Source organism: Brachionichthys hirsutus, chromosome 2, assembly GCF_040956055.1.
Source record: "Brachionichthys hirsutus isolate HB-005 chromosome 2, CSIRO-AGI_Bhir_v1, whole genome shotgun sequence".
Taxonomy (NCBI): Eukaryota; Metazoa; Chordata; class Actinopteri; order Lophiiformes; family Brachionichthyidae; genus Brachionichthys; species Brachionichthys hirsutus.
In genome coordinates, this window is record NC_090898.1 from 2045172 (window position 1) to 2072794 (window position 27623).

Sequence of the window (27623 nt, forward strand, 5' to 3'; positions counted from 1 at the left end):
TCTTTGACAAAATCAAACACATATGAAACACATAGCAATAAAATAAAAATAAAAGAATAATAAATAAATAAATACATTCATAAATAAATATTTAAAAGCACCGTGATCTTAATGAAAAAGTAATATTTAATCTGCACAAAATGTTTATATCATAAGTGACGCATTGACATCCAGGAAGCCGGAGCACTCAGATAGAACCCACACAGGCACAAAGAGACAGAGGTGGGAAACAGCTGCACCTTCAAGATGTCTTGATTCTCACCAGAGCCGAACAAATTCATCTGAACACTCCCCTTATTGTGATGCTTGTTAGCTCACTGTGTCGTAGACGCTCATCTGTTTGTGTTAGGAACACCAAGCCCACTTGAATGGTGCTGGACAGAGTGAACAGACACACACAGACACACACAGACACACACACACAAACACATACACCCGTTCCAGCCTGCCTGCACACGATTCTTCACCTCCTTTCCATATTCTCCATCAATCTGCAATGACCCGAGGTATCTGAAGTCCTCTCCCTTCTTTACCTATTAAAATAAAATAAAAAACACGAAAAAGGCATTATAACTCTTGTCAAGAATTCACATTTTGCTGTTATAATAATTCATAGTCACATTTGGAAGCACGATGGATACCAGTCCTCCCTCACCCTGAAAGGTCCCGGGTTAAAATGCATTTGTGACTTTTCTGTGTGGACTTTGTTCTCTTTGTGCCTGTGTGGGTTCTATCTGAGTGCTCCGGCTTCCTGGATGTCAATGCGTCACTTATGATAAAAACATTTTGTGCAGATTAAATATTACTTTTTCATTAAGATCACGGTGCTTTTAAATATTTATTTATGAATGTATTTATTTATTTATTATTCTTTTATTTTTATTTTATTGCTATGTGTTTCATATGTGTTTGATTTTGTCAAAGAAAATGTCAGGAGTGTTTGTATTTCAGGATAGTATCAATAAAGATGTTGAAAAAAACTTTATTATGACCTAGCGTCACCGGAAGACGGTTTGTATGAGCCAATGAGCATCGAGCTCATTTACGCGACATCAGCCATTCGTTGGTTCAAAAATAAAAGGTTCGAAGTTTAGACCGGTAACGAACTGCGGGTTTGTTTTGTTCCTGGGAGGACGCGGGTTTGGTATGTTTTTAAATCGATATCCTGATTAGTAGACCTATAAATGTTGCTGCAGGTTATGTGCTCACGTTATCCGCGTGTTGAGCAGGAATAGAGTCGCGCTGCTGCTTGTGTGCGTAGGAAGGCAGCGCTAACGCTAACGCTAACGCTAACTAGCTTGATGCTGTCCGTCGATCACGTTACCTGGACGTGAAACGCGTCTAATACATTGATAAACAACTGATTTAGATTTTATTTGAACGCAGTGTTTTTAACCGGAAAAGGTCTTGCTTGTTATATTCGTTAATCCGGTGCTATAGAAGTCTCGGTTGGTTTGGTTAGCCAAACGCAGATGTTGCTTAAAGGGGATTTTTAATTCGCCTTTTGTCTTCTTATCCTGGTTGTGCTGTGGAATGTTGGATGAATCAGAATAAAACTATGGCTGAAGGGGGCGAGTCTTCGCCTCGGTACGAATATGACGCCCCGTCCGAAGTAGTGGACCTCAAAGAGCTGGATAACGCGGAGAGCGACGACATGTGGTTCGGTGAGTCCGACAGTCTTCCCGTATCAGAAGTGTTGTGGCCCCAGATTTGGGCCACAATCTGCCGAACGGTGACCCAGAGCAGAACATCAGGAACATGGACAAGGCTTGTAGACCTGAGCTTCAGTGATGTGCCATAACTGGGCCGTTTGATCCGTCTGCCGCTCATCTCCTGACCCTCAGAGGACACCTTTGTGACGAATCTGTAAACGAAATCATCGCACTCGTCATTTGTTCTGCTTTTTTCATCCATCACAAACGACTCTGGACTTGCTCCAAACAAGCAGGTGTTAAATCATTTGCTGGATTTCAGCCCTTTACCTGTGAAATGAGTCCCGTTGAACTTTTCTCTAGCGGGTTCAGTTGTTTTCCTGTTGGAGGCTGATGCGTGCCGAGACTCACGAGTCAAAGCGTTTTACTCTTCTGACTCTTTCTGTCTGATTTCTTTTGATGATGACATTACAGTACGTCCGCTGCTCTTCATCCAGCCCAGGTTGCAACAGTCAGTTGACGCGTGGACAGCTGCAGGGAATGTTCCTGCTTCACCGTGTATGCGTAGAGCATATGAAGTTTCACTTGGGATTCGAGCTGCTCTGAGGGGTTAAGGGTCATCCTGAGTCAGAACAAAGCGTGTGTGGTGTTGCTCTGAGACTGAGTGGTACGAAGATGGCTTCAGAGGATCTGTAAATGGAATCCGGACCGTCCCGCTCTTTCATCATCTCTTATCTCCTGCATTCAGAGCAACGGGCCTTGGGTGCAGATGCCAACCTGGAAACGCCTCAGAGGTCGGACCGACCCTTCCTGAGAGGGGATTTGTCCAACCTGCCGAAAGCCGTCGTAAACCCGCTCGTCAGTGGAGACGTGGAATCAGACTCGGGTTCGTGTGCAGACGCGATAGCAATCTGTAACTATGCCGGTGACTCCGGTGTCGCCAGCACACCAGCAGCGTCTCTGTCTGTTCACATTGGTCATCAGATCGTAAAATTAGCACAGTGTAAGTTTGCTGTTACAAATTCAGGGATCTCAAAGTGTGAACGGTGATTAGATTCAGAACTTGTGTTCTTCTGTGAGTTTGATCACGGTAGATCTGTGTTGAAGTAAGCCAACTGGACTTGTAGGAAAAGCTTGATGTTCCAAAGGGCTTCATCGGCTCTGAGAGGCTGGAGGGGAGTTCCAGATGTGTAAGCTGGTGCAGCCGCTGCAAGTCCGTCTGGCTTTATTCAACATGGAGGTCTATCGTGAGCTGGATGGCTGAGTCTCCACAGACGTCGCTGTGACTGTTCATGGCTTAATGACAAAGAGCTCTCACATCCTGGTCTTTCAGGTTCAAACCCATCTGAGCCTCACACGACAAATATTGTTACATCCTGGGGCGGTGAAAATCCTGCGGCTCACACTCGGGGAGCCTCCCGACCAACGGGGACGACCGCAGAACGATCTCCTGCACAGCCACGCAGGTACGACTGTCAACACGGGCGTTCTCTTTTATTTCTTATTGATTCGTGATTTTTTTTTTTTGCTACGGTACTTTCAAAGTTAGCTAGTCTTAAGCCTGCACCAAGCATGGGTGCCACACGGCACACCCTCCAACCCCGGGCGGCCCATGTTCAGTAGTCCAGCTCAGGAAATATGGGGGCCTGGTTCCAGCGGAGGCAGTTCACAGGACCGGAGGATGGAACCAAAGCTTTAGCGCTCTGCTCACATCTGCTCTGTTGACGACTGTCAAGAACTCAAATCGGATGCAGGAGGTTTTCTGTGAGAACTGCATTTCGATAGTTTCCGACTGAATGATTTTCTCCTTTTAGGATTTCCAAACGGAAAGGGCAAACCGCTGTACTAGCAGCAGTACCCTCAAAGAAATACAGAAAGTATGTATCAGTTACTCTATAGCTTCATTTTCTTTTCACACAGCTGTTCTTGGAGCCCTAAAATGTGTCCTAATACTTTCTTCTAGGTCTCCTGAGGCTCAACCACGCCCTAAACGCAGCGGTGTCCGACGCAGAAGTGGGCTGCTAAATTCCAAGACCCCTAAGAGGACTGGGACGGTGGGATCCGCTCTGGGAAACGCAGAGTAAGTCCAGAGCAGTGTTGCTCTGCCGGGTCGGTGGGGCCCAAGAAGGAAAGTTTTGTGTTTCAGTCCGTTCATTGAATAAAATCACTTCTTAAAATGGTAGATTCACATTAATTGAGAAAACAAAATCAGTATCGTGTTAATGCTGTTGCAGTTTGGATTTGTTGGCTACTGTTTTGTAAAATCAGGCCAAAGAGCTCCGAAGAACAGGAGCTGGAGCGCATCAGAAACCTCCAGAGGAAAGTGGCTCTGCACCGCAGGAAGAACGAGGCCAGCCTCAAAGCGGCTCTGGCTGGCGGTGAGTGTCGGTCTCAAGTGTTCTCTGGAAACCGGTTCTGTTTCCGTTTTAGACCTGCAGACGGACCGAGTTGCTGAAATCCTCCGTTACTTGCATACTTAGTTCCTGCTTGCTGTTTCAGACCCACCACCAAAGAAGGCGGTTCTGTCAGCCACTGTGCCTCAAGAATTCCGCTTCGGCACAAACACAAGAGCGAAGGCATCTGCTTCATCCGATGGAGCGGACAAAAAAGTGGAGTTTGTTGCAACGCTCCGCAAACCTTCGGTCCCAGTGAGTCCTTGGTGAATGAAAATGGCTGCTGTGCTACCGGTGGGATGTTTGGATTCCTTCTCTGCAATGGTTTCTTTATCTTCATGACTGTTTACACTGTAGATTCTCAGAGGTCATCAAAACTGTAAATGAACACATGAATTATGTAGTAAAGAGAAACACGTTTCCTGTTTGAGATTCTGTCCTTTGCTCTGGTTTCTGCTTTTCACTCTCTGCATTCTCTCGACGCTCTTCATGAGGTCGTCACCTGAAATGGTTTCAACAGTCTTGAAGGACTCTGCAGTTCATCTCGTCCCAAAAGATCTCCGTTGGATTTAGGTCATGTGACACGGCCCTCCATCCCTTTCCTTCTGGGTGGGATAGCCCCAACACAAACCGGATGTGTGTTTGGGTCCGGACCAAAGCGAGCGTCTCCACTGGTCTAACGTCCATTCCTTGTGGTTCTTGGCTCCAATAATCTCTCCTGCTTGTTGCTTTTTCTTGAACGGAGATGGAATATTTAATAATCCGCTGGGAAGACGACGTCGGGGAACTTCAGGTTGCAGCAGCGTCTCTTGGCAGCATACAGGGTCAGAAGCACACGCGGTCTAAAAAGTAGTGGTTTCTCAGCAGCTGTTTGACCAGCAAGGCCTGATTCAGCAGCAGAGGTGACCCATGACCTTCTCTTCCTGGGCCGGTTTCGTTGTAGTGCTCGATGGTTGTTGAAGCTGCACTTCAGAACCTTCAGTTCTTAAAGTGATTATGGTCTGTCATTTCTCTTGTCTGATTGGCTGTTGCCATAACATGAATGTTTGTGTGTGTGTGTGTGTGTGTAAATTCTACGTCTGCATCCTGTTTCAGGGGAACTCTACGAAAGGTGCGACAGTGCCCCGACCCTTCAACCTGTCATCAGGCAGCAAGAGAAATTTGGAGGAGTCGTCCGTCTACGTACCGATGGCTCAGCAAATAGAGGATTTCCAGAAACGAACTCCTGCCCGCTATCATCTGCGCAGTCGCAAGAGCCAGAGAGGTGCGGTTCTTCAGATGTGCTTTTTGGTAGATGCGCAGGTTGACAGATGTGTGTTTTAAAACGTGGGTTGTTTCTCAGGACCGTCCCCAGTGAAGGGGGACAAGACAAAACTCACCCATCCTCACACACCATGCCTGATGACCCAGCAAAGGAGCCGGCCGGCCACAGTAAAGAGCTCTGCTGACCTGGAGGCTGAGGAGGTGGACCGACTTCAGAAGTAAGAACCGCAGATTGAGTCCTGCTGCCGTTGGTAACCTTGAGACGCTGAATTAGTCTTTATTTCTTTGTTTGTGTTGACGTGTTTTCCTCTTATTGGATGCGTTGTGACGGCCTTTAGCTCAAACTGTTTTTAACGACAGGTTCCAATTCAAGGCCCAGGAACTGAAATTGAAAATCTTGAAGGATGCAGACGTCCCCAAGAAGCCACCGGCGAAGGAACCCACCGTACCTGAAGGCTTCGAACTGGAGATCGAAAAAAGGCTCCAAGAGCGGCGTGCCGTCAAGCCTCAGGGAGGGGAAGAGAAGCAGCACACTTTTAAAGCACAGCTTGTTCCCAAGAATATCCTGGAAGGGGTTGTGGTATGTTGTAATGCTGCTGCCGAGTTCAGTGTCAAATCAGACGTTTATTGGGCCTTTAATGGCTATTTCAGTTTGAGAGGTAAATATAGGCTCCTCCCATTAATAGGGATTACCAGAAAAGAGAATTCTGCTTCCAACTGTCCCGGAATCTCCAGCTTTTGCCCTCAAGAAGAGGATGATTCATAAGGAACCCAAGCTTGATGAGGTAACCGCAATTTGATTGTCTTGAATTCCAAGCCAAGTCAAAATTCCTCCACTAAAGACGCGCATTGAAAGTCCTGCTACCCGCTTTGTTCCAGGTGAAGCAGCCTCCATCCATCAAGGCCCCTAAAGTGCCTCACTTTGGCATCCCCTTCCAGCCCTGCTTACCAGAGCACCACGCTATCGAAGTCTGCCCTTTCTCCTTTGAGGAGCGGGAACGACAACGGAGGGCGTTGAAAGAGAAGAATATTGAGAAGCCAAATGAAGAGGTGCAGCCCCGCGTGGACAACTCATGTCCTTTGACCTTCAGGACTAGGATAATGGCTTCATCACCATGTTTCCTTTTAACTCCAGTTTCCACAGTTCAAGGCCCAGCTGCTGCCACATCTGGACACTGTGGTCCTCCCTGAGAAGGTGAAGCCGGAGCCCACAAAGCCAGAGCCCTTCAGACTGCTCACAGAGCAACGAGGAGCTGCGAGCAGCAGTCGCTGGGAACAGACGGTACGGAAAGATATTTAAGACGAGCGGTTTCATTTGCAGCGAGAAGCACCAGTAAAGTGGAATTTAAACAAAACCCCCATCTCTGCCTTCATAGGTGAAAAAGGAGCAGAAGCAATTGGAGGAAATGGCGGTATTCAAAGCCAGGGCCAACACCGTCACCAGTAAAAAGCCTTTTGAGCCCAAAAAGGAGAACCGGGTTGTCACTGGTAAGGCTTGATGTGCAGAGCTGTACAATGAACCCATTTGATAGCCATGAAGAGGACTTTATTGATCCCTTGGGAAGGTGCCCTCAGGGAAATTAAGGTTCCAGCAGCACACCCAGTATCAAAGTAGTGATTCACTCAGTCTCCTCTGGACGGTTCATGTCTGCTACGAGCCGCTCTAACCACTACGCCACCCCTCCACCATCAAATCGCTGAGGCTTCGTTTTATTTATCTAGAATGTCAGAGATCGTCTTTGTGCATAATGGAACATAACTGGTTAATCCACAGCTCAAAAACCAGCAGACAGTCGCCGGCCCTACATGGAAGCCTTGCAGAACGACTTTCTGCAATCTGCCGACGTCTGTTTTTGGCATATTTGAGATTTTTATGATTTTATTTTAATCAGGATTAAAAAAACTTTCATTTCATATTTTGCCTTGTTTTGAGCCTGATTTTTGTTTCGGTTGAAGATGACTGAATAACTCTCCATCATTGTTTTAAATTTAATAGTTGAGCTGAAAATCTTATTTAAGGCATTCGTTTCCTCCGCAGTTCCAGAGGCTTTTGAACTGTCGACAGAACGACGGGCACTGGAGCGGCAGGAGTTTGAGCAGATGGTTAGTGAGAAGGAAGCTCAAAGGACATGGACGGAGGAGGAGCGGAAACGAGAGGCGGAAGACGGGGAGAAAAAGGGCATTGCCAGGATGCGCCAAGAACAGGTACCTGCAGAACACTATTTGTGAAGAAGATTCATGGCAAATTCATGTCCCTTCCACCCAGCGGAATCAGACATCAATGCTTTTACCATGCTGTCCAGAAAGCTTTGCAGAATGTCTTCCTCAGTCAGTCTTGAGCCGTTCCAGAATGCAATGCATTCTTGATCTATGCTTGGTCCTGAGAATCTTGTTTTTGGTCTTCTAATGCAGCGGTCCTCAACCGTAGAAAGAATAACTAATGTATCGATCATTAGCTTCTAAAGGGTGTTTTATTTTGAAAAACGACCGGATTTTTGCCAGCGTAACATTCGCTTGTGAAATTTCATGCTTTACGTGATACGTAAAGGGTTAAAAACCGCTTTGGCGCAGAGATCAACGACCCTGAATTAAAAGACAAGAACGTGGAATTTATGAAAGGAAAATAAAACGTGAACATGAAGGACTGAAGCAATTATTGAGACCACAACTTATGACGAGTAGATATTGGTGTAATACTTGTTTATTGGTAAGATTATGTTCCCTTTTTTTATTCAATTACCGCCCCCCCGATTATAAATGCCTTTAGTGTGACAACTATGGAAAGAAGCTGGAATGCTTCTGACGGATCAGTTACCATAAAGTTTTCTATGCAGTATTCTCTAACTGTGTCCATGTCTGATTCTAAATGCCTGTGTGCATATCCATCCACAATAGACGGAATGGATTGACATGTTTTCTTCTCCTCTGCAGGTTCACAAGGCTCAGCCCATCAGACATTACAAATCTGTGGAATTGAAGAGGAGTGACGTTCCCCTCACCATCCCACAGTCCCCGAACTTCTCCGGCCGCTTCCACCTGTGATCAGTCTGCTTCAGGCCCTTTCGGTTGTTTTTGATTCTTTGTATTTCTTATTTGTCTCCCTTGTTCTAGGATTCAGATATTTTGCCTGTTTGACTACTTTTTCATGTTACATTTCTTAATAAAAGCGTTGCAATTTTACCGATGACAATGGTCCTATGTCTGAAATTCAGCATGATAATACTCGAGCTGTACAAACAGCTGTGTGCTAAACTGAAAACCACAAAGAGTGTCTGTGTGAATGAATGTGGATGTATCTGTGGGCTTAAATCGATGTGATGTCAGGAATAGAGGTGGAGAAATTGAAGGTTAACAGTACCTCAGATGAGAGCCAGATAAATGCCCCATCTCGAATTGAAAATCACGTTCAGCAAAAAAAACGGATCGGCTGGACTTCTGCTTCGATCGAAGACGTTTCACCTTCATCCAAGAGGCTTCTTCAGTTCTGAGAGACTGGTAGAGAGTTTAGATACTTGTACTCTTGTTGGAGCAGAAAACAAAGAAATGCCTTTGATCTAACCCGAAGAAGTCCAGTTGACTCTCCTTTCTTACTCATTGTGGTTTACCATGACCTGGATGACAGAACCTACACCAACATGACTCAGGAAAGGCAACAAGCAGAAGAGATTTGAGGATGCAATGGACAAAGAGGAAGTTGATTTGCTGTGGCGACCGCTGACGGGACAAGCCGAGAGAAGAAGAAACGACACAAGAAATGGGCATTAGACCGGTGGAGATCTGTCCTTTGCTCTGAGTCCCAATTTGAGATCCATGGCTCCACCTTCCGTGTTTTTGTGAGACGCAGAAAAGGTGAACGAATGGTCTCTGCATGCCTCGTTCCCATCGTTCAACATGGAGGAGGACCTTTCTACTGTACATGTACATACAACTCCACAGCCAGTGCTTTCCGCTCGTCATAACAGCGATTCCTTGTTGCTAATCGCATATTCCAACATTTCGGAAAGCCTGTTGTAATTCCGAGTCATGGTTAAACAAGAACATCATTGAGTGAGGACCAGCTCTATTTGACCAAGGAGAGTGAAGGAGCGGTGTGTCACATGACCTAAGCCCGATTGAGATGGACCAAAGGGAAAAGGGCTCGAAACCTCAATAGTGTTGGAAAACCATTTCAAGTGACGACCTCACAAAGCTCATCAAGACTGCATCAAGAGAAGCAGCAATCAAAGAAAATGGTGGCTTTAAAAGAATTTCAAATATAAACCATGTTTTGATTTATTTTAAGCCTGGATAAATGCAGAACGTTTAGTCAGGAATGGCATCCGGCGTAAATATTTGCCGAAATCTTACTTGCATTCCAACCACAGAAGCAGTTAGAGCAGTGAAAAGAAAACTTTAGCAAGACCAAACTCTACGGGACAGAACGCAGCCCACACCACATTTCTATGCTTTTGGATCTCTGTCTGACCACCACCTGCTTCCAGTACAGAGAAAACTACTACAGACAGAAACATGGTTGTGCGATGGGTTCACCGATATCTCAGATAGGAACTCTCATATAGGAACCTGTTGTGGACCAGGAAGTGACAAGAATTAGCACGAGTGAAGTTAGAAAGGTAATGAAGAACGGGAAGGCAGTTCCAAACCTGTGGAGGTGTGGAAGTGTCTAGGAGAGGTAGCTGTGGAGTTTATAACGGGGTTGTTGAATACATTCCTAGAGGGGAAGAAGACGCCAGAATGGAAGAGAAGTTCCTATTTTCAAGAAGGAAGACATACAGAGTTGTGGAAAATATAGGGGGATAAAGCTGATGAGTCATAAAATAAAGTTATGTGAAAAGGTGGTTGAGGCTAGACCAGGCATGGGCAAACCCAGGCCCGGGGGCCATATGCGGCCCGTTGGTCTTTTTAATCCGGCCCGCCGAACTTGTCCAAATTATATCATTAAATAAAATTTTATTGTAATTAAACTTCATTCATTTTACCTTTTCTCTGTAATGCTACCTGTAAAAGGCCAAATCATTGAATGCAATAGCTTTCATGTGTCATTTATATTAGCTCACACAAACACTCCATCCATCTGTTCTTGGTCCGGCCCCTCTGTCAAATTTTAGAACCTATTGTGGCCCGCGAGTCAAAACGTTTGCCCACCCCTGGGCTAGACTAAGGACAGAAGTAAGTATTTGTGAGCAGCAGTATGGCTTCATGCTGAGGAAGAGTACCAGAGATGCAATGTTAGCGTTGACATAAAGAAGGGAGAGGACTTCAGGTACCTCGGGTCAACAGAACAGAGTGATGGAGAGAATGTGGAAAGGAGGTGAAGAATCGTGTGCAGGCAGGCTGGAACGGGTGGAGGAAAGTATCAGGTGTGCTCTGTGATAGGACGAAGGGACAGGTCTACAAGACAGTGGTGAGGACAGCCATGATGGACGGCTCAGAGACGGTGGTGAGGACAGCCATGACGGACGGCTTAGAGACAGTGGTGAGGACAGCCATGATGGACGGCTTAGAGACAGTGGTGAGGACAGCCATGATGGACGGCTCAGAGACGGTGGTGAGGACAGCCATGATGGACGGCTTAGAGACAGTGGTGAGGACAGACACGACGGACGGCTTAGAGACAGTGGTGAGGACAGCCATGATGGACGGCTTAGAGACAGTGGTGAGGACAGCCATGATGGACGGCTCAGAGACGGTGGTGAGGACAGCCATGATGGACGGCTTAGAGACAGTGGTGAGGACAGCCATGATGGACGGCTTAGAGACAGTGTCTCTGAGGAAAAGACAGGAGGCGGAGCAAGAAGTGGAGGAGATGAAGATGCTGAGGTTCTCCTTGGGAGTGACCAGGTTGGACAGGATTAGAAATGAGACAATAAGAGGGACAGTGAAGGTTAGACGTTTTGGAGACAAGGTCAGAGAGACCAGACTTTGATGGTTTGGACATGTCCAGAGGAGAGACAGGGACTATATCGGTAGAAGGATGCTGAGGATGGAGCTGCCAGGGAACAGGGCTAGAGGTCGACCCAGGAGAAGAGACATGGACGTAGTGAGGGAGGACATGAGAGTGGCTGGTGTTGGGGAGGACGATGCAAAGGACAGGGTGAAGTGGAGAACGCTGATCTGCTGTGGCGACCCCTCCCGGGACAAGAAGAAAGTACAGTAGTAGTATGACTAGGAAGGTGTTACGGTATGCTGAGGATGAAGTCACCAGGCAAGAGAAGAAGAGGGAGGCCAAAGAGGAGACCTAACCCTAACCCTAACCGTGCAGAGATGCAGAATAAAACGAGGATCCCAAATAAAGTTGATAATATTTATTGATGATGATGATGAATATATTTATTAGATAGAATGTTAGAGTACAAGTACAGTCACACAGTAGCATGTATTACAGTACAAATAACGTCAAACATCCTGTCTAAGAGGAGCATTTCAAAAAAGCCCTTGCGGGCTTGTTTCCGTTGAAAGTCCTTCGTACATAAATCATCCACAATTAACAATACAAATGTAACAATACAAATAAAAATAAAACCAATATTCAATAACTCAATTGATGCAACGTAACATTAGAAAGACAAAAATAAAATGATTTTACACCGCCGATGCAAACTAACAATTAATCTAAAATAAATTACACCACTGATGCAAAATGACAATAAATAACTTACATAAATTACAATAAATTACTAAAGCAATTAATACGTGCAACATAGGTGGACAAAAAAAAGGAGGGGGGGGGGGTTTGATCCGGAGAGAGTCGTGATGACTATCTCCGTTTCTGTCCCCCTAAAAGGTGTATTTTTAGGGCCTTTTTGAAGGAGGCCAAAGAGGTGCATGTTTTGAGGGCGGGAGTCAAACCGTTCCACCCTTGGGTGGTCGTATTGCAAAAAGATGATTTACCCATGTTAGTCCTATAGGAGGGGGTAATCAGGTTGTTGTTTGAGCTCCCTCTAGTGTTGTGGCTGTGGGTGTCACTAAATCTGTGGAGGTGTTCCGTCAGGTATGCAGGGATTGAGGGGACTGAGGGCAGAGCTGCATTGACTATTTTAAATGCCAATCCCATTTTGAGTTGTTTAACCCTGTCTTCTACCCTGAGCCATTTTAGGCTAGCAAAATGTCCAGGAAGAAGGTGGGTCATGGGCCCCAGATTGAGGAGTAGCCGAATCAGTTTGTTTTGGGAGGTTTGGAGCCTGGTTTTCAGGGACATTTTGATGTTTGAATACCAGGAGGTGCTAGCATAGTCAAAGAGGGGCTGAACGAGGCTCCAGCAAGCGTCCGGAGAGCACTTTTGTTGACAAAAACTCTCCCCGTCGGGGAATCGAACCCCGGTCTTCCGCGTGACAGGCGGAGATACTGTCCACTATACTAACGAGGAAGCTGCTTTAACACAGATAAAGCTGGTCTGCTTCCCTCACTGTCACTGTTTCAGCCGATGTTCTGGAGATCTAAACACACTATAGTGGGCCAACATGCAAAGGCCAAACACTGCAAGCTTAAAAGTATACAAGAAAGTACTGCAAGCTTAAACGTATACAAAAAAGCACTGCAAGTACACAAAAGGAAACACTGCAAGCTTAAAAGTATACACATGACAAAAAACCCAGATCCCAACTGAACAGTATTTAAGGGGAGTGGCCGACACACACAAAAACAAACAAACAAAGAAAAAGAAGGAGAAGAATATGATTTTGCCTAAAAGATTTGCTCCTCTTTAATCTGAAAATTGGTTTTCTGTTGTACTTACACAATATGGCACGAAGACACAATTAAAAGGCAATATACTAAACAAATAAATGTTTGCAATTTGAGATTTTAAAGAAATACATGGACAATATGCAAATTAAATGATTGCATTGACCTGTAGCCTAATGTTATTTGATAGATACTCATCTTAAAACACAGAAGGCAAAGTGGAAAAAAAGTATTTACATAAAAGAACCTCATTAAAAAATAAAGGAAAAAAATATAACAAAGAACATTTCAGGATTTTGTACATGTAACCACCAAAACAAGCTGACACAAGGTTACCTGGTTATCACAGAATGCAGACGTCAGAATCAACAATATTAGGGAAGACAGAGAAAAACAAATGCCCTGAAAGTATTGTCTCCCTCTCGCAGGAAACAGCAGGTTCAACTTTCTTTGCTCACAGAGCCCATGCTGCAACCCATTGTTTTCTTCTTTCTTGCCATTTTGGGATTCCAGTTGCAAACCAGACTGTTGTTCTGCACACTGTAGTTCTTATGGCCCATCAGCCAGTATGTATTCATTGTACCTTTACCCTGGCAGGGGAAAGAGTCATGATAGCAGAATAATATTTTCCCAGCATTGGTTCAAAATAATTGTCCATTTACCTTAACGTCAATCTCTCCCCGAAGTTGCAGCTCATAGGCGTTGTCTTTGATCAGGGCAAAGTAGGTTTCTGAACTGGCGTGGATTCTCTGAGCTGACACACAAGCAACGATCAGCATTACAAAACCGAACGGAGATTTCCCCAGAGTGAAGCTTCAGCGTGGCTTAAAATCATAGAAAACTGAACATTGTTGGCGTTCTGTCGGTGAGGGCCTAGTTCTGTGTCTCTTGTTCAAGTCCTGCATTTCAGTTGTAGACACGTCTGCCTCATATCTTTTGGGACAAAATATTCTAATACAGGTTTATATATATATATAAGTTCATTTTACAGTACTTTTACTGCAGTAATTGTGTGTTTGTGTGAGTTCTGTCGAAACTAAAGTCGACTGATGTTCATGCATTATGTCTCCAGGTACACATACGCTGGCTGGTGGACTCCATTCTCGAGGCTGTGTTGACGGTATCTCCAAACAGACAGTATCTTGGCATCTTGTAGCCCACTATCCCGGCCACACATGGACCTAATATATAAAACCGTGTTAAAAAGAATATTAAAGTAAACAGTGCTGATTCTTTTCAAAGAGACCCAAAAACAATGTATTTGGGGATCATACCTGAGAAAGTAGTAGATTAAGGGGATGTTTATTTAAGATCTTAATTATGGCATATAAGAAGGTCATTACTAGGAGATGGATGAAAAATCGGCTGCTACTTGGACATTGGCTGGACAAAATGTATACTATAGAACAATACCGTGAAAATCTCTACAATGTTTTAATTAGTGGTTATGTCTCTTATTTAGCTATGTTTTTTATGAATGTTTTATTCTTATTTTAATGCTTTTATTTTCTTTATTTGTCAGAGTTTATTCTTCATAGGACAGACGACTCTTAAGCCACATTTAGTGCAGTGCTTTAGTTCTACTACAAAAACACACGGATAGGAAAGCTGTCTGAAAGGCAAAAGCTATTTATTACTCAGCACTAATAAAATACCAATTCATAGTCACTGGTATCAAAAGTCATCTCACAAACTCGAGTTATTTTGTTTTCATTAAAATATACTGTCTCTTTAATTTCATAAATTAATAAGTGATGCCTTTTGTAACTCAGAAAGATACTGACATGCTCAAAATTGCTTTTCTAATTAGCTGTTTAGATTGTTGTAATTCCCTTTTCCAGAGGTTGCCCAAAACATCAAGAAAGAAAATTATTGCTGATCCCAAATGATCGGGCCAGATGACCAAACAAAAGAAATTGCCTTCACCGCGTGCACCTTATAGCGAGGTCCTTCCTCTCTTCTCACCTGTATGGATGCCAGCTCGGAGCTCCAGTCTCTGTTCAGGCATGTGAGGAATGGAGACTTGTCTGACAGCTGCCACCAGGTCCAGTGACATCTTAGCGATTTCATCTGCATGTCTGTCCCCATTCCTCTCGGGCAGACCGCTCACCACCATGTACGCGTCACCAATTGTCTCCACCTGTTTTCATAGTTTGACAACACTTTTCTCAAAGAAAATTTGAAACTGTAAAAAAAACACACTGAAAGCTGAATCCAACCTTTAAGAAAGGAATGACTTGCATTTCTTTTTGACATGTTTATAACCATTTCATTAGCGTTTCATCCCGAGGTGGACTTTTTGCATGATAGCAGGTGAGGTACAGTCTCACCTGCCTCCCCTGACTGCATGTCACTGTTATGTGTACATACACTGTATGTGTGTGCGTGTGGCCACCTAAAAAGTATGTATACTTATTTATATGTAAACTTAGTGTTACCTTGTAGACATCATAGGAGTCAATACGCATGTCAAAGCACATGTAGAGGTTATTGAGCATCTCCACGACTTGCAAAGGAGTGCAGGATGCCGAGATGGAAGTGAACCCCACAATATCTGAGAAGAAAATGGTGACCTGTAAAAAGAAGAAAAAGCAAGAAACAACAATTCTACTCTTCTTGCTTGAGAAAGAGAGACAGCAAAATGTCAACTGCATTACAGTTAGAATAAAGTAACGCTCAGATCAAAACAGCCAATTCAACATTGCATCATAAAATAGAATAAAGGCACACCAGAGAAATTACGATGACCCAAAAAAGAACCTTTGTTCAAAAGTGTTTCACCTCTACCCAAGATAAAACATTACAAAAAAAACACCACAGAGAAGAGGGAAATTAATCAGGCAAGAGAGCGAGAGGAGTTAGGGTGATTCATGCAAAAACACCTACAGATGAAGAAGGGAGAGAGAAGGCCGTTTTTCAAGGTACAAAAAGAAGATGAAACCGGAAGGGGACAGGGGCAACGTCCAACTGCCCGTAAATGTTCCGATGAGATGGCATCATATTGCCCTGACAAAAGTCCAATTACACTCGGACAATTCTCACTGACAAAACTAAAAGATGGGGAGCGTGAATATGAAATAGAAGGACAAAGTTTGGTAAGAAGGTAAAGTGTGAGCGACAGCTGGGGAACTACAAAAAATGAGCAGGAAAAGGAGTGTGAGGTGAAGCCAAACCCAGAGATTCAGAAGTATGAGCACAAAGAGAGCGAGAATCAGAGGATGGTAGCAAACAGTGAAATTGTTCCTGCACAGACTCATATAGGGACAAAGCGCACTGGAAAACAAAAGGAGACAACTCATCTGATAGCATAGACAGGATAACAGTCACTGGAAGGCTGGACTAATGGGAGGGGACTGTCTGCACTGGCTGAGGGATGAAAGGAAGCGCAACCTGCACCGCTGCCTGCTGCTACGACGACACCTTAGCCAACAATGACTCGGACTCCAGCCCAGGAGGATGCTCTCCAAGGGAAGGAGGAAACTAGGGTCGGTTATTATGTCACAACCGCAGGAGGATATTAGTGACCGAGCTCTAATGCATGCATGTAGTTTGCTGCTGAAGCTTTCTAGTTTCAAAAGCACTGATGTGTGTGTGTCGGTTCTTAGTCAGTCAGGTCGAGGTAAATCAAGAAGAGCAAAAACGAAGAATCAACTGGACTTGTTCAAGTCTGATTGAAGACGTTTCACCTTCATCCAAGAGGCTTCTTCAGTTCTGAGAGACTGGTAGAGTCCAGATACTTAAACTCCTGTTGGAGCAGAAAACACACAAAGGACCGAAACCAACAGGACAGCAAGACTCCTCAGGAGTCATTGGCATCCATGAGGTGAAGGCTTGCTGCCCCCCACCCCCCACCCCACCCTCGTGTGAGCTGCACCCAGGTGTGGTTGTGGATTTTGGGGACAGAGGACAACACTGCATCATAAGCAGTTCTACATTAGGACACATTAGACTCGGTAGGAAGCTACAGAAAGTGATGAGGATGAAGATTCAGGTTTTGGTGTGTGCAAGGTGCATGTCGCTTCAGACAAACAACAACAACATCAAACTCACCGGTCTGTTCTTATTACACACTTCAGCGTGTGTTTACAGAGACTCATTATCGCACCTCCTCCTTACAAAATGCGGCACGACACTGTTCATGTTTACTGGGAAATAACAGCCAGTTGGAGAGACACGAAATCAGCACGAGGATAATAACACTGAGGCTAAACGGATTCCCTCAGAGCTCGGCATCGATAGACAGTCATGCAGCTGAGGAGACTGTGTTACAGAAACACAAGGATGTGTGTGAGGAAGGCCCCAGCACCGCCCGCCAGTTAAAGGACAGTCCATTGTGATGTGTAGTCACTAAGGAGACCCAGATCACCAGTGGGTGCAGGTGTGGACTCTCTGGTGATCTGGGATGGGATGTCAGACCAGCCACTCAGGACGAAGTACTAGAAATACTTGGGAGCTTTACAGGCGTCGGGCTGTGCAGGTCTCAGTGTGTATTGTGTGGCTGATAGGGTTATTTGCTAATTTTCAATGTAATGTAAACGTTAGGTGAAGAACAGTCCCATCTGGTGGGCAGCGATGTTTGCGCCCTAAAAGTATTGTGATGTCACTGGGTCAAGAGGTGGAGCTACGAAGGTGATAAATAAACAGTTCCGGAAAGCGGAACGGAGTTGGTTTTAAGCAGCGCGCCAGACCACCCGGTCTTGGCTGCGCCAGAGAGAAAGGATCCCTGCTTCTGCCTGCTTCATTTCGATGCGTTTAAAATTTAATATCACAATGTTAGAGACTTTATCCCTAACATTTATTGGTCCTCGAGCCGCGAATCCAATATCACGTGAATCCACGGTCCGGAACGTGCGGCAGAAGCGCGAACGCACGCGGTTTTTGCGCTGGCATGGCGATGGCCAGTCGGCAACGCAGCGGGTCCTCGGAGAAGGCCCCGTTCACGTTTCGGTCCGACGGAGGATCCGTGTGACGGAAGAACAGCGGGAAATACGCATCGGTGGACGAAGGTAAGTAGGATTAAGATGTTTATGTGTGTGAATGAGTGAGAATGGAGGTCGCGCGCGCATCGCGTGCTTGTCGGTTACGTAGACGGGTTTCGTCTTAAACGTTATCTGTGGAAGGAAGTACTAAAACGGGACTCATGTTATTTATGTTTGCCCTGAAATCCCTGTGAGATTTCTAAAACTGGTTTGGAGTAGCAGACTGTATATAGGACTCATTTTGTTTGTGATTGCCTTGGAATCCTAGTGATTCTTAAAACTGGTTTGGAGTAGCAGACCGAATATAAAATAGGACTCATTTTGTTTGTGATTGCCTTAGAATCCTTGTGATTCTTAAAACTGGTCTGAGGAGCAGACTGTAAAATAGGACTCATTTTGTTTGTGATTGCCTTAGAATCCTTGTGATTCTTAAAACTGGTCTGAAGAGCAGACTGTAAAATAGGACTCATTTTATTTGATTGCCTTGAAATCCCAGATTTCTAAAACTGATCCGGAGAGTGGATTGAATATTTGGCCATGAGTGTAACGACAAGTAACGTGGGTGTATGTATGGATGTATGGATGCTTGAATGCTTTTAAGCAGAGGAGCACATGGGGAACTGTAACATAAAATAGCATGCTATAAAAAACTAAAATAAAAATTGTAAGCAACAGGATAACTTGGATTGCAGAATGTCTCAGTGAGTTCTGCAGGCCTCGACTGGACATTCGTGCAAGAGGGGGATAACTTCCCAGTTGAAGATAAACATCTAGGAAGGTAGATTGTTTGTAAGTAGATTATTTCTAGCAGAGAAGAAGGAAAAAGTGATGTTTTAGTAATTAAAGTACAAGAGGATGTTTAATGATGGAGGAGATTTAAGAAGGATTGAGAAGGTCGCTTGGATGGAGTGGAGAAGAACGTCAGAAGGAAGAAGCAGGAACCGGTGAGTATACGGAAAGTATTGAGAATGTGTGGAGGAACAGCTAAGTTGAGGAAAAGAAACCTGAATGTGGTAAGTGTTGGAAACGTAACATGTAAGAAATATGATGTGTAAAGATTGTTTTGAGCATTTCAGAAGAGACAAAGACGCAGCATGGCGAAACAGCATGCTGAGACCACATGGCACCTCCAAGATGGAGGCCAGGACAAACACAAAATGGAGACCTTAAGCAGAAAAAGTCTTTGTGAATTCCAAATTAGCATGACAGAACCATCCATGTGTGTGCTGTGAGAGAGTAGCTAACTCTTGCGGCACAGCCATTTGATGTGCAAATTTTTCTGGAGACACCTTTTGTTTGAGAGAGACCGGCTGGTTGCAGACCCATGTCCATGGTTTGTGGAATGCATAGCCACAAAAGGTCTTCTGAAACAAGGGCTGAATCCATGGAGACACGTAGCAGGAGTTCAGAGTTTGTTGATAGATTAAAAACTAAAGTAATCTCAGGATCTAAATAAAATCTAAAATAATTGGTGATGATTCAACGGCGGACAGGTAATTGCACAAACACACGCACACATCTAAAGAGACTTTTGACTACGGTACAAGACAGATAAGGAGGTTAGAGACTGACTTCAGACTGAAGGAAGATGAGACGACTAGAGACAGACATAAATCAATTCAGATGTGAATTGGGAACTTGACATTTGTGAATATAACATGTAAATTTAATGCTTTTTCTACCATAGCAGGAGAGATCCCGGACTGGACTGGGAGCAGATAAACTCTGCCAACATATGGGTTCTCAATAGTGAAACGTGAAATGAAGGAAGGAAGAGGTTCAAAGATTTTATCGTGTGTCAATAAAGAAATGTGTTTTGTTCTGAGTTGCAAATGCCGATAGCAGCTCCAGGAACACCAGGAGAGACTGCTAAGCTGTGATGCAGAAACAACAGCCAACGGAAGCGCTGTACGGTCGAAGGAACATCTCAGACAAGTAACAGCAGAGGAGAAGCCTGACGGACTGGAGGTGTTGAACCTTCCAGCCAACGCATGGCACCCTCAATAGGAGCATCTCAGACAAGCATAGGGTGAGAGGCACATGAAAACTCTTTTGAACTTATTTCATCCCAAATTGAGTGATGTATATAATATGTTGTGAATGTGATGTAAGAGTAGGAATTATTTTGAGACATTGTATTAAACAAGTTAGACTAATGCTGATGGAGTAGACTAGATTTACTAATGGAAGCGAGTTTGAACCATGGAATACTTTCATAGTTCAAACAGGAGGGATTGCACAGCAGTAATTAAATCAATAATTACTCTGGAAGAATAAAAATAATACAAAAAAAAAAATTGTTTGCTGTATATATGTGTAGAATCACTAAATCCTGTTCCAGTAGCCATAATAACTAGTTATAACGGTAATGATTTTGTGAATCAGGTGGTAAGATTTGAAACAACACGCAGATCAGATGTCACTGTATATCAGAGCGCTAGGCTAGTGTAGAGAAGGCTAGGATGAGGTTTGGCCAATGCACGGAAGAAACCAAAAGCCATGGATGCAGTACATCGATTTGGTGAAGGGAAGAAGTGAAGAGGAAGCGTTGAGTGAATAGATGAAGCACACTCTTTCTGAACGATGTCCAGAGAGCAAATGATCTGCCGAAGTTTTTCTTTGTCCCGACAGGAGGGCGAATCTACAGAGCGTGTTTGGTGTCGGCGTCTTCATGGAAACCATCAGGAAGCAGCAGACGGTCCGGACCGAGGAACGGAGGACCACTCAGGGTCATGCTGACGACACCAACGAGACGTGAACATCCGGAGTTCTTCCTGAATCCATCCGTTGCACTGTAGGAGGAAACGTCTCTTGCCGAACTGATCCAGAGATGCAGACAGGAAGTCTGATCAGAGAGAGGTGGTGAGAGATTGAATCACACTCATTTTAAGATCCGTGAGGAAGAGACCCTCACAGTGTAACGCAGGACAAGAACACTGACAGTGAAGCTGAATCATTCTTCAAAAAGATTTGCTGATGGACAAGGAACGACAACAACGAGACTGACCTAACACCAAGAACAGTTTGCATATTCCAAAGTGTAATCTGTTTGAATGTTTGTCTAGAGATGTGTGACTAGAAGAACGTCATAAAGTAATTTATGCAGATTAGGAGAGTTTCATAGGAGTAGTTAACCAACACCTGGTATCGTTATACTGTATTAATTGCAACTGTCAGTAATTTATGATTAAGTGGAGAAGCGTACGGTGCAATTAGAATCCTAAAATAGATCAAATAACACTAATGAGCAGGATGTAGATTTAAATTCATAAACTAAATTTAACTAAACAATTGCTATTTGATATTCCAATAGGCATGAAATTAATAGAAAGATAGGTTAACAATTATACTAAAATAGAAGTAATAAGTCTACAACAACGTAAAGGTTTATAGGCATATGACTTTTGACATTGTTAACATTAGAGTAAGTAAATGTAGCAAAATTAGAGTGACAGTAAAAGTTATTCAACTATTAGTCATGTTATCCATCCATAATATAGACATTGTAATAATTTAATTTAGAGTTCAGAATGTTCCAGATGTGTTAAAACTTTGGAGCAATAAAGATAAAATAATCATGTCACTGTTTTCAAATTTCAGTGTAGAGAAGATAATGCTGGTAAAATGTTAAAGTAATTCAAACTAGGAGAAATATCCGTAATGCTCTAACGTAGGATTTGTGAATAAAGGGTTTGACAGTAACATTTAGATTGTGGAAATGAATGTTGATTGTTTTTGTACGGATTTGAATTTATGTTTTTTCATGTTTGTTTTCCTTGTTGACGATGAATGAGATGTTTGACATTGTATTAGGAACATTGTTAAAATGCCTGGATTGGGGGTCGTTAAGATAATCGCAGGTGCAGCTGGATTGTGGAAGGAATTTTCCCGTTTGAAAGATGTATGCTATATGAAGATGGAATCTGCAAACTACGGGTTTTTCGCCTTCCTCCCTGATTCAGGTCAGATCTTGAATGTAAGAACTCAGATAATGAATGTAATAACTCAGGTATTGATCTTGATTGTATTGATTTTGTTCTGTGATTGTTTTCTGATAGTTTAGTTCAAGCATGTTTAGTTAACACTGAATGTTTTGTAGAAACCAGAAGAATGTTACGTTTTACAATGAAAATACAGGAGGGAATGATAGGGTTATTTGCTAATTTTCAATGTAATGTAAACGTTAGGTGAAGAACAGTCCCATCTGGTGGGCAGCGATGTTTGCGCCCTAAAAGTATTGTGATGTCACTGGGTCAAGAGGTGGAGCTACGAAGGTGATAAATAAACAGTTCCGGAAAGCGGAACGGAGTTGGTTTTAAGCAGCGCGCCAGACCACCCGGTCTTGGCTGCGCCAGAGAGAAAGGATCCCTGCTTCTGCCTGCTTCATTTCGATGCGTTTAAAATTTAATATCACAATGTTAGAGACGTTATCCCTAACAGTGGCTAATTGTGTTGTTTTTTTGTTTGTGATTGTGAGACTTGCGTCTAACGCTGCGGTTCTGACTGACTGACTGAAGCAAGTCTCCATTCCCATGGGTCTAGTTCTGTGAGGGTAAACCCACAAATCGAATAATATGACTCAGGAGTAAATGTTTTTTTAATGCTTTATATCTCACTGTATTCTATCGTAATCTTTCTATTTCTCATTCTGAGAAGCACGTCCAACGATCTTCATCATTATTACTATCATCTGTGTTGTTGGGTCACCTTGAGCTTTCTGCCGGGCAGCTTTGTTGCTGAGTTCTGGCTCATGGTGTTGGCTTGTGTTGGGTCTCTGAAGAGAAGACATTTTTTAAGGCTGTGATGTAGTAACTATAATATGTAACGATAATGGTGTGACTTGGTGCTTTAAAATAACATACATTAATTTGATTACCGTATTTTCCGGATTATAAGTCGCGGTTTTTTTCATAGTTTGGTCGGGGGTGCGACTTATAAATCGGAGCGACTTATATATGCTTTTTTTTACAAAATCTGTGAGCGCAGAGACAGTAGCCTACACATTTCTATAACAGGTGTTACAGGGAACTCTGTGACCCGTCAGAATCTGTCGCGGTTTCTGGAGGTTCAGAGTTATCTGTCACACCTGTTATCAAAAAACACAAATTAGAAGGGCTGAATGAAAATGGCGCCGAAAAGAAAGTCATATTCCGCGGCTTACAAGCTTCAGATAGTGAAATATGGAGCCGAAAACGGCAATCGAGCAGCAGAAAGAAAGTTTGGAGTGAGCGAAAAACTTGTAAGGGACTGGCGAAAAGCGGAGGTTACGCTTACTGAAATGAAGAAAACAAAGAAAGCTAATCGCGGGCAACAAGCTAGGTGGCCACAGTTGGAGGAACGAGTTCACGCATGGGTGCTTGAACAACGTGCTTCTGGGAGAGGTTTGTCAACGGTGCAGTTGCGTCTCCACGCCCAGGTGGTTGCCAAGGAGGTGAATATAAACGGCTTTGCGGGAGGACCTTCTTGGTGTTACCGCTTCATGCAACGCAAACGCCTCTCTATCAGAGCAAGGACGACACTGTCCCAAAAACTGCCAGCGGACTTCCAAGCCAAGGTTGACAGTTTCCGCGCGTTCATTGAAAAGCATGTAAGTGATCACAACGTGACACCGGATCATATTATTAACATGGACGAGGTCCCCCTCACTTTTGACATCCCCATGGGCCGAAGTGTTGCAGAGAAAGGGCAAAAAAGTGTGAATATCGTTACAACTGGTCATGAGAGATCACACTTCACAGTGGTGCTGGCATGTTGTGGAGACGGATCAAAACTGCCACCGATGGTCATTTTCAAACGAAAAACCATGCCAAAAATCCAATCCTCCTCAGTTGAAGTCGCCGTGAACGCGAAAGGGTGGATTGATCAAGAAATGATGAACTTGTGGCTTACAAAGTGCTACAATAAGCGACCGGATGGCTTCTTTAGAGCACGCAAAGCTCTGCTTGTGATGGATAGCATGAGAGCGCACATCACACCACAGTTAAAAAATAAATTAAAAGTTTTCAACTCCATACCTGCCATCATCCCTGGAGGCTTAACCAAAATACTCCAGCCACTTGATATCTCCGTGAATAGGAGCTTTAAGTCAGTTTTGCGTAACCTGTGGGAGCAGTGGATGACGGATGGAGAGCACAGCTTCACGGCAACCGGGAGAATGCGCCATGCAACTTTCCTGGAAGTCATTGAATGGATCGACAAAGCATGGGCTTCAGTGACAACCGTAACCATCCTGTCGGGATTCAGAAGGGCTGGAATAATTGGAACTGCAACTGACGACGAGTCTGATGTAAGCGACGTAGAAGAGGAAGCGGCGTCTTGTCTACCTGCCGAGTTGGGGGAGTTGTTCAAAAGTGACACCGAGGATGAAGATTTCCTTGGATTTCGTGATTCGGAGTAAAACCTGATATTTTGGTAAACTTGTTAGCATGTTCTTTGTGCTATATGTTGTTTGGTGTTGGATTTTATCAAATAAATTTTCCCCAACAATGCGACTTATCCTCCAGTGCGACCTATATATGTTTTTTTCTTCTTAATTATGCATTTTTTGGCTGGTGCGACCTACAATCCGGAGCGACGTATAATCCAAAAAATACGGTAATTACTACCAAAATGGTGCTGCTTTCATAAAGATAAAAAAAAACACATCTGGTAGCAAGCCTTAATACATTTTTTAAATAAGTAGCAAATTATTAAAATGAAATACAGTAGAGTATTAACATTAAATTACTGGAAAAAACCCAAATATAAATATGTAATAATTGTACAACACAACAGTAAACTCACTTTTGAACAGTCCTGCATGTCTATTTCGGTTGCCTGTTCCACACGTGATACCTCCACAACATTTGACAGAATTTCAGGAAGCTAGTGTTTAGTTCATTAACATGCAAAGCCACTTTGCAGCAGAATGTAATGAGTTCTCGCCCAGCACATGCGCCACCATCCACCCTACAATGCTGAGTTTGAATCGTGTCAACTTGTTAAGTGACTAACCAACGAACAAAGAAAGGAGCATTCAAGAAAACGAGCTCTCTGGTGGGAACTGAGTGTTCAAACATCTGATGGGAGAACTCGACAACTCCCCCCCCCCCCCACACACACGCTGCACTATTTACTTTGTACACGTAACCAAACTAATTCTGGGCTTGCACCATTCGGTTAAGCCTTGCTACTATGAACAGACCCCGATGCAGGCTCTGCAAACATAATGAATGAATTTCTATGTTTGCTCCCTTTGTTGCCATTGTTGACATAATTACCTGTAATTGCACTGCTCCATATTCATCAGGAGATAAAAGAAAGTTATATGGCTGAAACGTGTTTCTTCTTCATTGGAGAGGCTTCAAGCAGGTGTACCAAAAAAAGGGGGACGGATGGGTTTGCAACTGAATAGGATGCTGCCCTGACTCACAATAATGTGGACCACTGGCGTGTTCTGGGAGAGAATAACAGACATACTATTATGTTTTCGTCCATCTGGTTCTTTGCTGTTGCTATTTAAGTATACACAAAGATATTTTTGAGGAGATTAACTACACAAACCATTAATCCATAAATGTGTGTGAATGACGTGGTTAACCTGGTTATAAATGTGTGTGAATGACATGGTTAATCTGGTAATAAATGTGTGTGAATGAGGTGGTTAACCTGATTATAAATGTGTGTGAATGAGGTGGTTAACCTGATTATAAATGTGTGTGAATGACGTGGTTAATCTGGTTATAAATGTGTGTGAATGAGGTGGTTAACCTGGTAATAAATGTGTGTGAATGACATGGTTAATCTGGTTATAAATGTGTGTGAATGACGTGGTTAACCTGATTATAAATGTGTGTGAATGACGTGGTTAACCTGATTATAAATGTGTTTGAATGAGGTGGTTAACCTGATTATAAATGTGTGTGAATGACGTGGTTAACCTGGTTATAAATGTGTGTGAATGATGTGGTTAACCTGGTTATAAATGTGTGTGAATGACGTGGTTAATCTGGTAATAAATGTGTGTGAATGACATGGTTAATCTGGTTATAAATGTGTGTGAATGAGGTGGTTAATCTGGTTATAAATGTGTGTGAATGACGTGGTTAATCTGGTTATAAATGTGTGTGAATGACGTGGTTAATCTGGTAATAAATGTGTGTGAATGAGGTGGTTAATCTGGTAATAAATGTGTGTGAATGACATGGTTAATCTGGTTATAAATGTGTGTGAATGAGGTGGTTAATCTGGTTATAAATGTGTGTGAATGACGTGGTTAATCTGGTTATAAATGTGTGTGAATGACGTGGTTAATCTGGTAATAAATGTGTGTGAATGAGGTGGTTAATCTGGTTATAAATGTGTGTGAATGAGTTGGTTAACCTGGTTATAAATGTGTGTGAATGATGTGGTTAATCTGGTAATAAATGTGTGTGAATGAGGTGGTTAACCTGGTTATAAATGTGTGTGAATGACGTGGTTAACCTGGTTATAAATGTGTGTGAATGAGGTGGTTAACCTGGTTATAAATGTGTAAATAGTCATCACATTGGTAATTCATGATTTCCAAGTCAATCAACATCACAAACAAATTCTTTTTTCTTTTTTTCAAAGATTTCGTTCAATTTTTTTTCCAAAAATTAAAAGCAGATGATTTATGTTGCTCTTTAACTGAACACACCATGTATAAGATTTGATCACCTCATAATTATTATATATCTATTTATTACATGTTTTTATATATTATTCTCCAGAATCTTTAATTAACTCCAACAAAGAAGTAATCTTTCAACCCATGTTTGTTGCTTTTCTTAGTATTATTTTATTAAGTCGGCCCATGTTAAATTATGTTAAGTATATTATGCTGCAGCAAAATACTGTAGAGGAGGAATAGAATGACAATTTCCTCTTGGTAGACATCATGGGTGAGACCGCAGAAACTGTTGAACACTCGATTTGCTCACTCGCTTTCCGATATGTCACAAAAACACCTTGTTTTCGGACTTTCTAGAGAAAGTAGTTTTTGTGCCTTCATGTTCAATGACAAACTTTTATTAGTCCGGGAGAGATCCTCCAAAATATGCACCCCCAAGAACTTGGTGCTGATCACCCTATTCACAACAGCACCCTCGATGGTCAGCTGGGGGTACTGCCGATGACCTCTCATGAAGTTGACAACAATCTCTTTTATCTGTGTTATAACACATGTGATTCCACCAACCTTTTCGTAGCTCTCAGCCTTAACATGTTTATGTTGGCGAAGCTGCTTTGCAACTGACTTGGGCAGCATTTGGTGCAGTAAATCCTCAGCCAGCTGCCTCTGGTACTTTAGGGCCTCTGTCTTCTCCTTCAAACTCTGGGCAAAATTCTGTATCCATTCAGTCATCTGCTTGAAAGAGAATATCACGGCCGGGTAAATGAGGCATGCAATGACTAGCAAGCACAACCTCACACTAAGCTCTGAAGATATGGATCGAGATGCCAGCCTGAGAGCCGGAACTGCTCGATCAAACAAGCATTGCTGAGTTTTGGTCAGAGCTTCAACTCTTGCTTGAGATCCAGATAGAAGCTCTTTTCTTTTTGCAGAGATTTGCCAAAGATTGGAGTCAAACATGTAAGATTTCTTTACATGGTGACTTGAATTTGTGTTGTTGAACCAGCAGTCACTGAATCGT

At 43.3% G+C, this 27623-nt stretch overlaps 2 protein-coding genes and 1 non-coding gene across 3 annotated transcripts; 1 reads left to right on the forward strand and 2 right to left on the reverse strand.

The window, feature by feature from the left end:
* Nucleotides 1-1558: 1558 nt before the first annotated feature.
* On the forward strand, nt 1559-8441 carry LOC137906001 (targeting protein for Xklp2-like). The gene is made up of 16 exons (XM_068750292.1): nt 1559-1664; nt 2401-2538; nt 2986-3118; nt 3467-3529; nt 3616-3732; nt 3921-4030; nt 4152-4300; nt 5141-5309; nt 5388-5526; nt 5669-5888; nt 5995-6093; nt 6188-6358; nt 6444-6590; nt 6685-6796; nt 7347-7513; nt 8240-8441. The coding sequence occupies exons 1-16, from the start codon at nt 1559-1561 to the stop codon at nt 8348-8350; spliced, it is 2151 nt and encodes a 716-aa protein (XP_068606393.1). The 3' UTR covers nt 8351-8441.
* Nucleotides 8442-12602: 4161 nt separating this feature from the next.
* trnad-guc (transfer RNA aspartic acid (anticodon GUC)) lies at nt 12603-12674 on the reverse strand. The gene has a single exon. It is a non-coding gene; the product is annotated as a tRNA-Asp (tRNA).
* A 757-nt stretch (nt 12675-13431) lies between these two features.
* Nucleotides 13432-27334, reverse strand: LOC137906049 (atrial natriuretic peptide receptor 1-like). The gene is made up of 6 exons (XM_068750345.1): nt 27170-27334; nt 15430-15564; nt 14957-15131; nt 14074-14172; nt 13654-13745; nt 13432-13581 (listed from the first exon to the last, which is right to left on the reverse strand). The coding sequence occupies exons 1-6, from the start codon at nt 27332-27334 to the stop codon at nt 13432-13434; spliced, it is 816 nt and encodes a 271-aa protein (XP_068606446.1).
* Between the last annotated feature and the right edge of the window lie 289 nt (nt 27335-27623).

Bases quoted from the DNA above. Each gene is read 5' to 3' on its own strand.
- LOC137906001 (XM_068750292.1), top strand. From the start codon at position 1,559: ATGGCTGAAGGGGGCGAGTCTTCGCCTCGGTACGAATATGACGCCCCG. The intron at 4,301-5,140 runs GTGAGTCCTTGG...ATCCTGTTTCAG, and splicing joins TCCGCAAACCTTCGGTCCCA to GGGAACTCTACGAAAGGTGC. The intron at 5,310-5,387 runs GTGCGGTTCTTC...GTTGTTTCTCAG, and splicing joins CAGTCGCAAGAGCCAGAGAG to GACCGTCCCCAGTGAAGGGG.
- LOC137906049 (XM_068750345.1), bottom strand. From the start codon at position 27,334: ATGACTGAATGGATACAGAATTTTGCCCAGAGTTTGAAGGAGAAGACA. The intron at 15,132-15,429 runs GTAACACTAAGT...CTATGAAAACAG, and splicing joins ACTCCTATGATGTCTACAAG to GTGGAGACAATTGGTGACGC. The intron at 13,582-13,653 runs GTAAATGGACAA...TTCCCCTGCCAG, and splicing joins GGGGAGAGATTGACGTTAAG to GGTAAAGGTACAATGAATAC.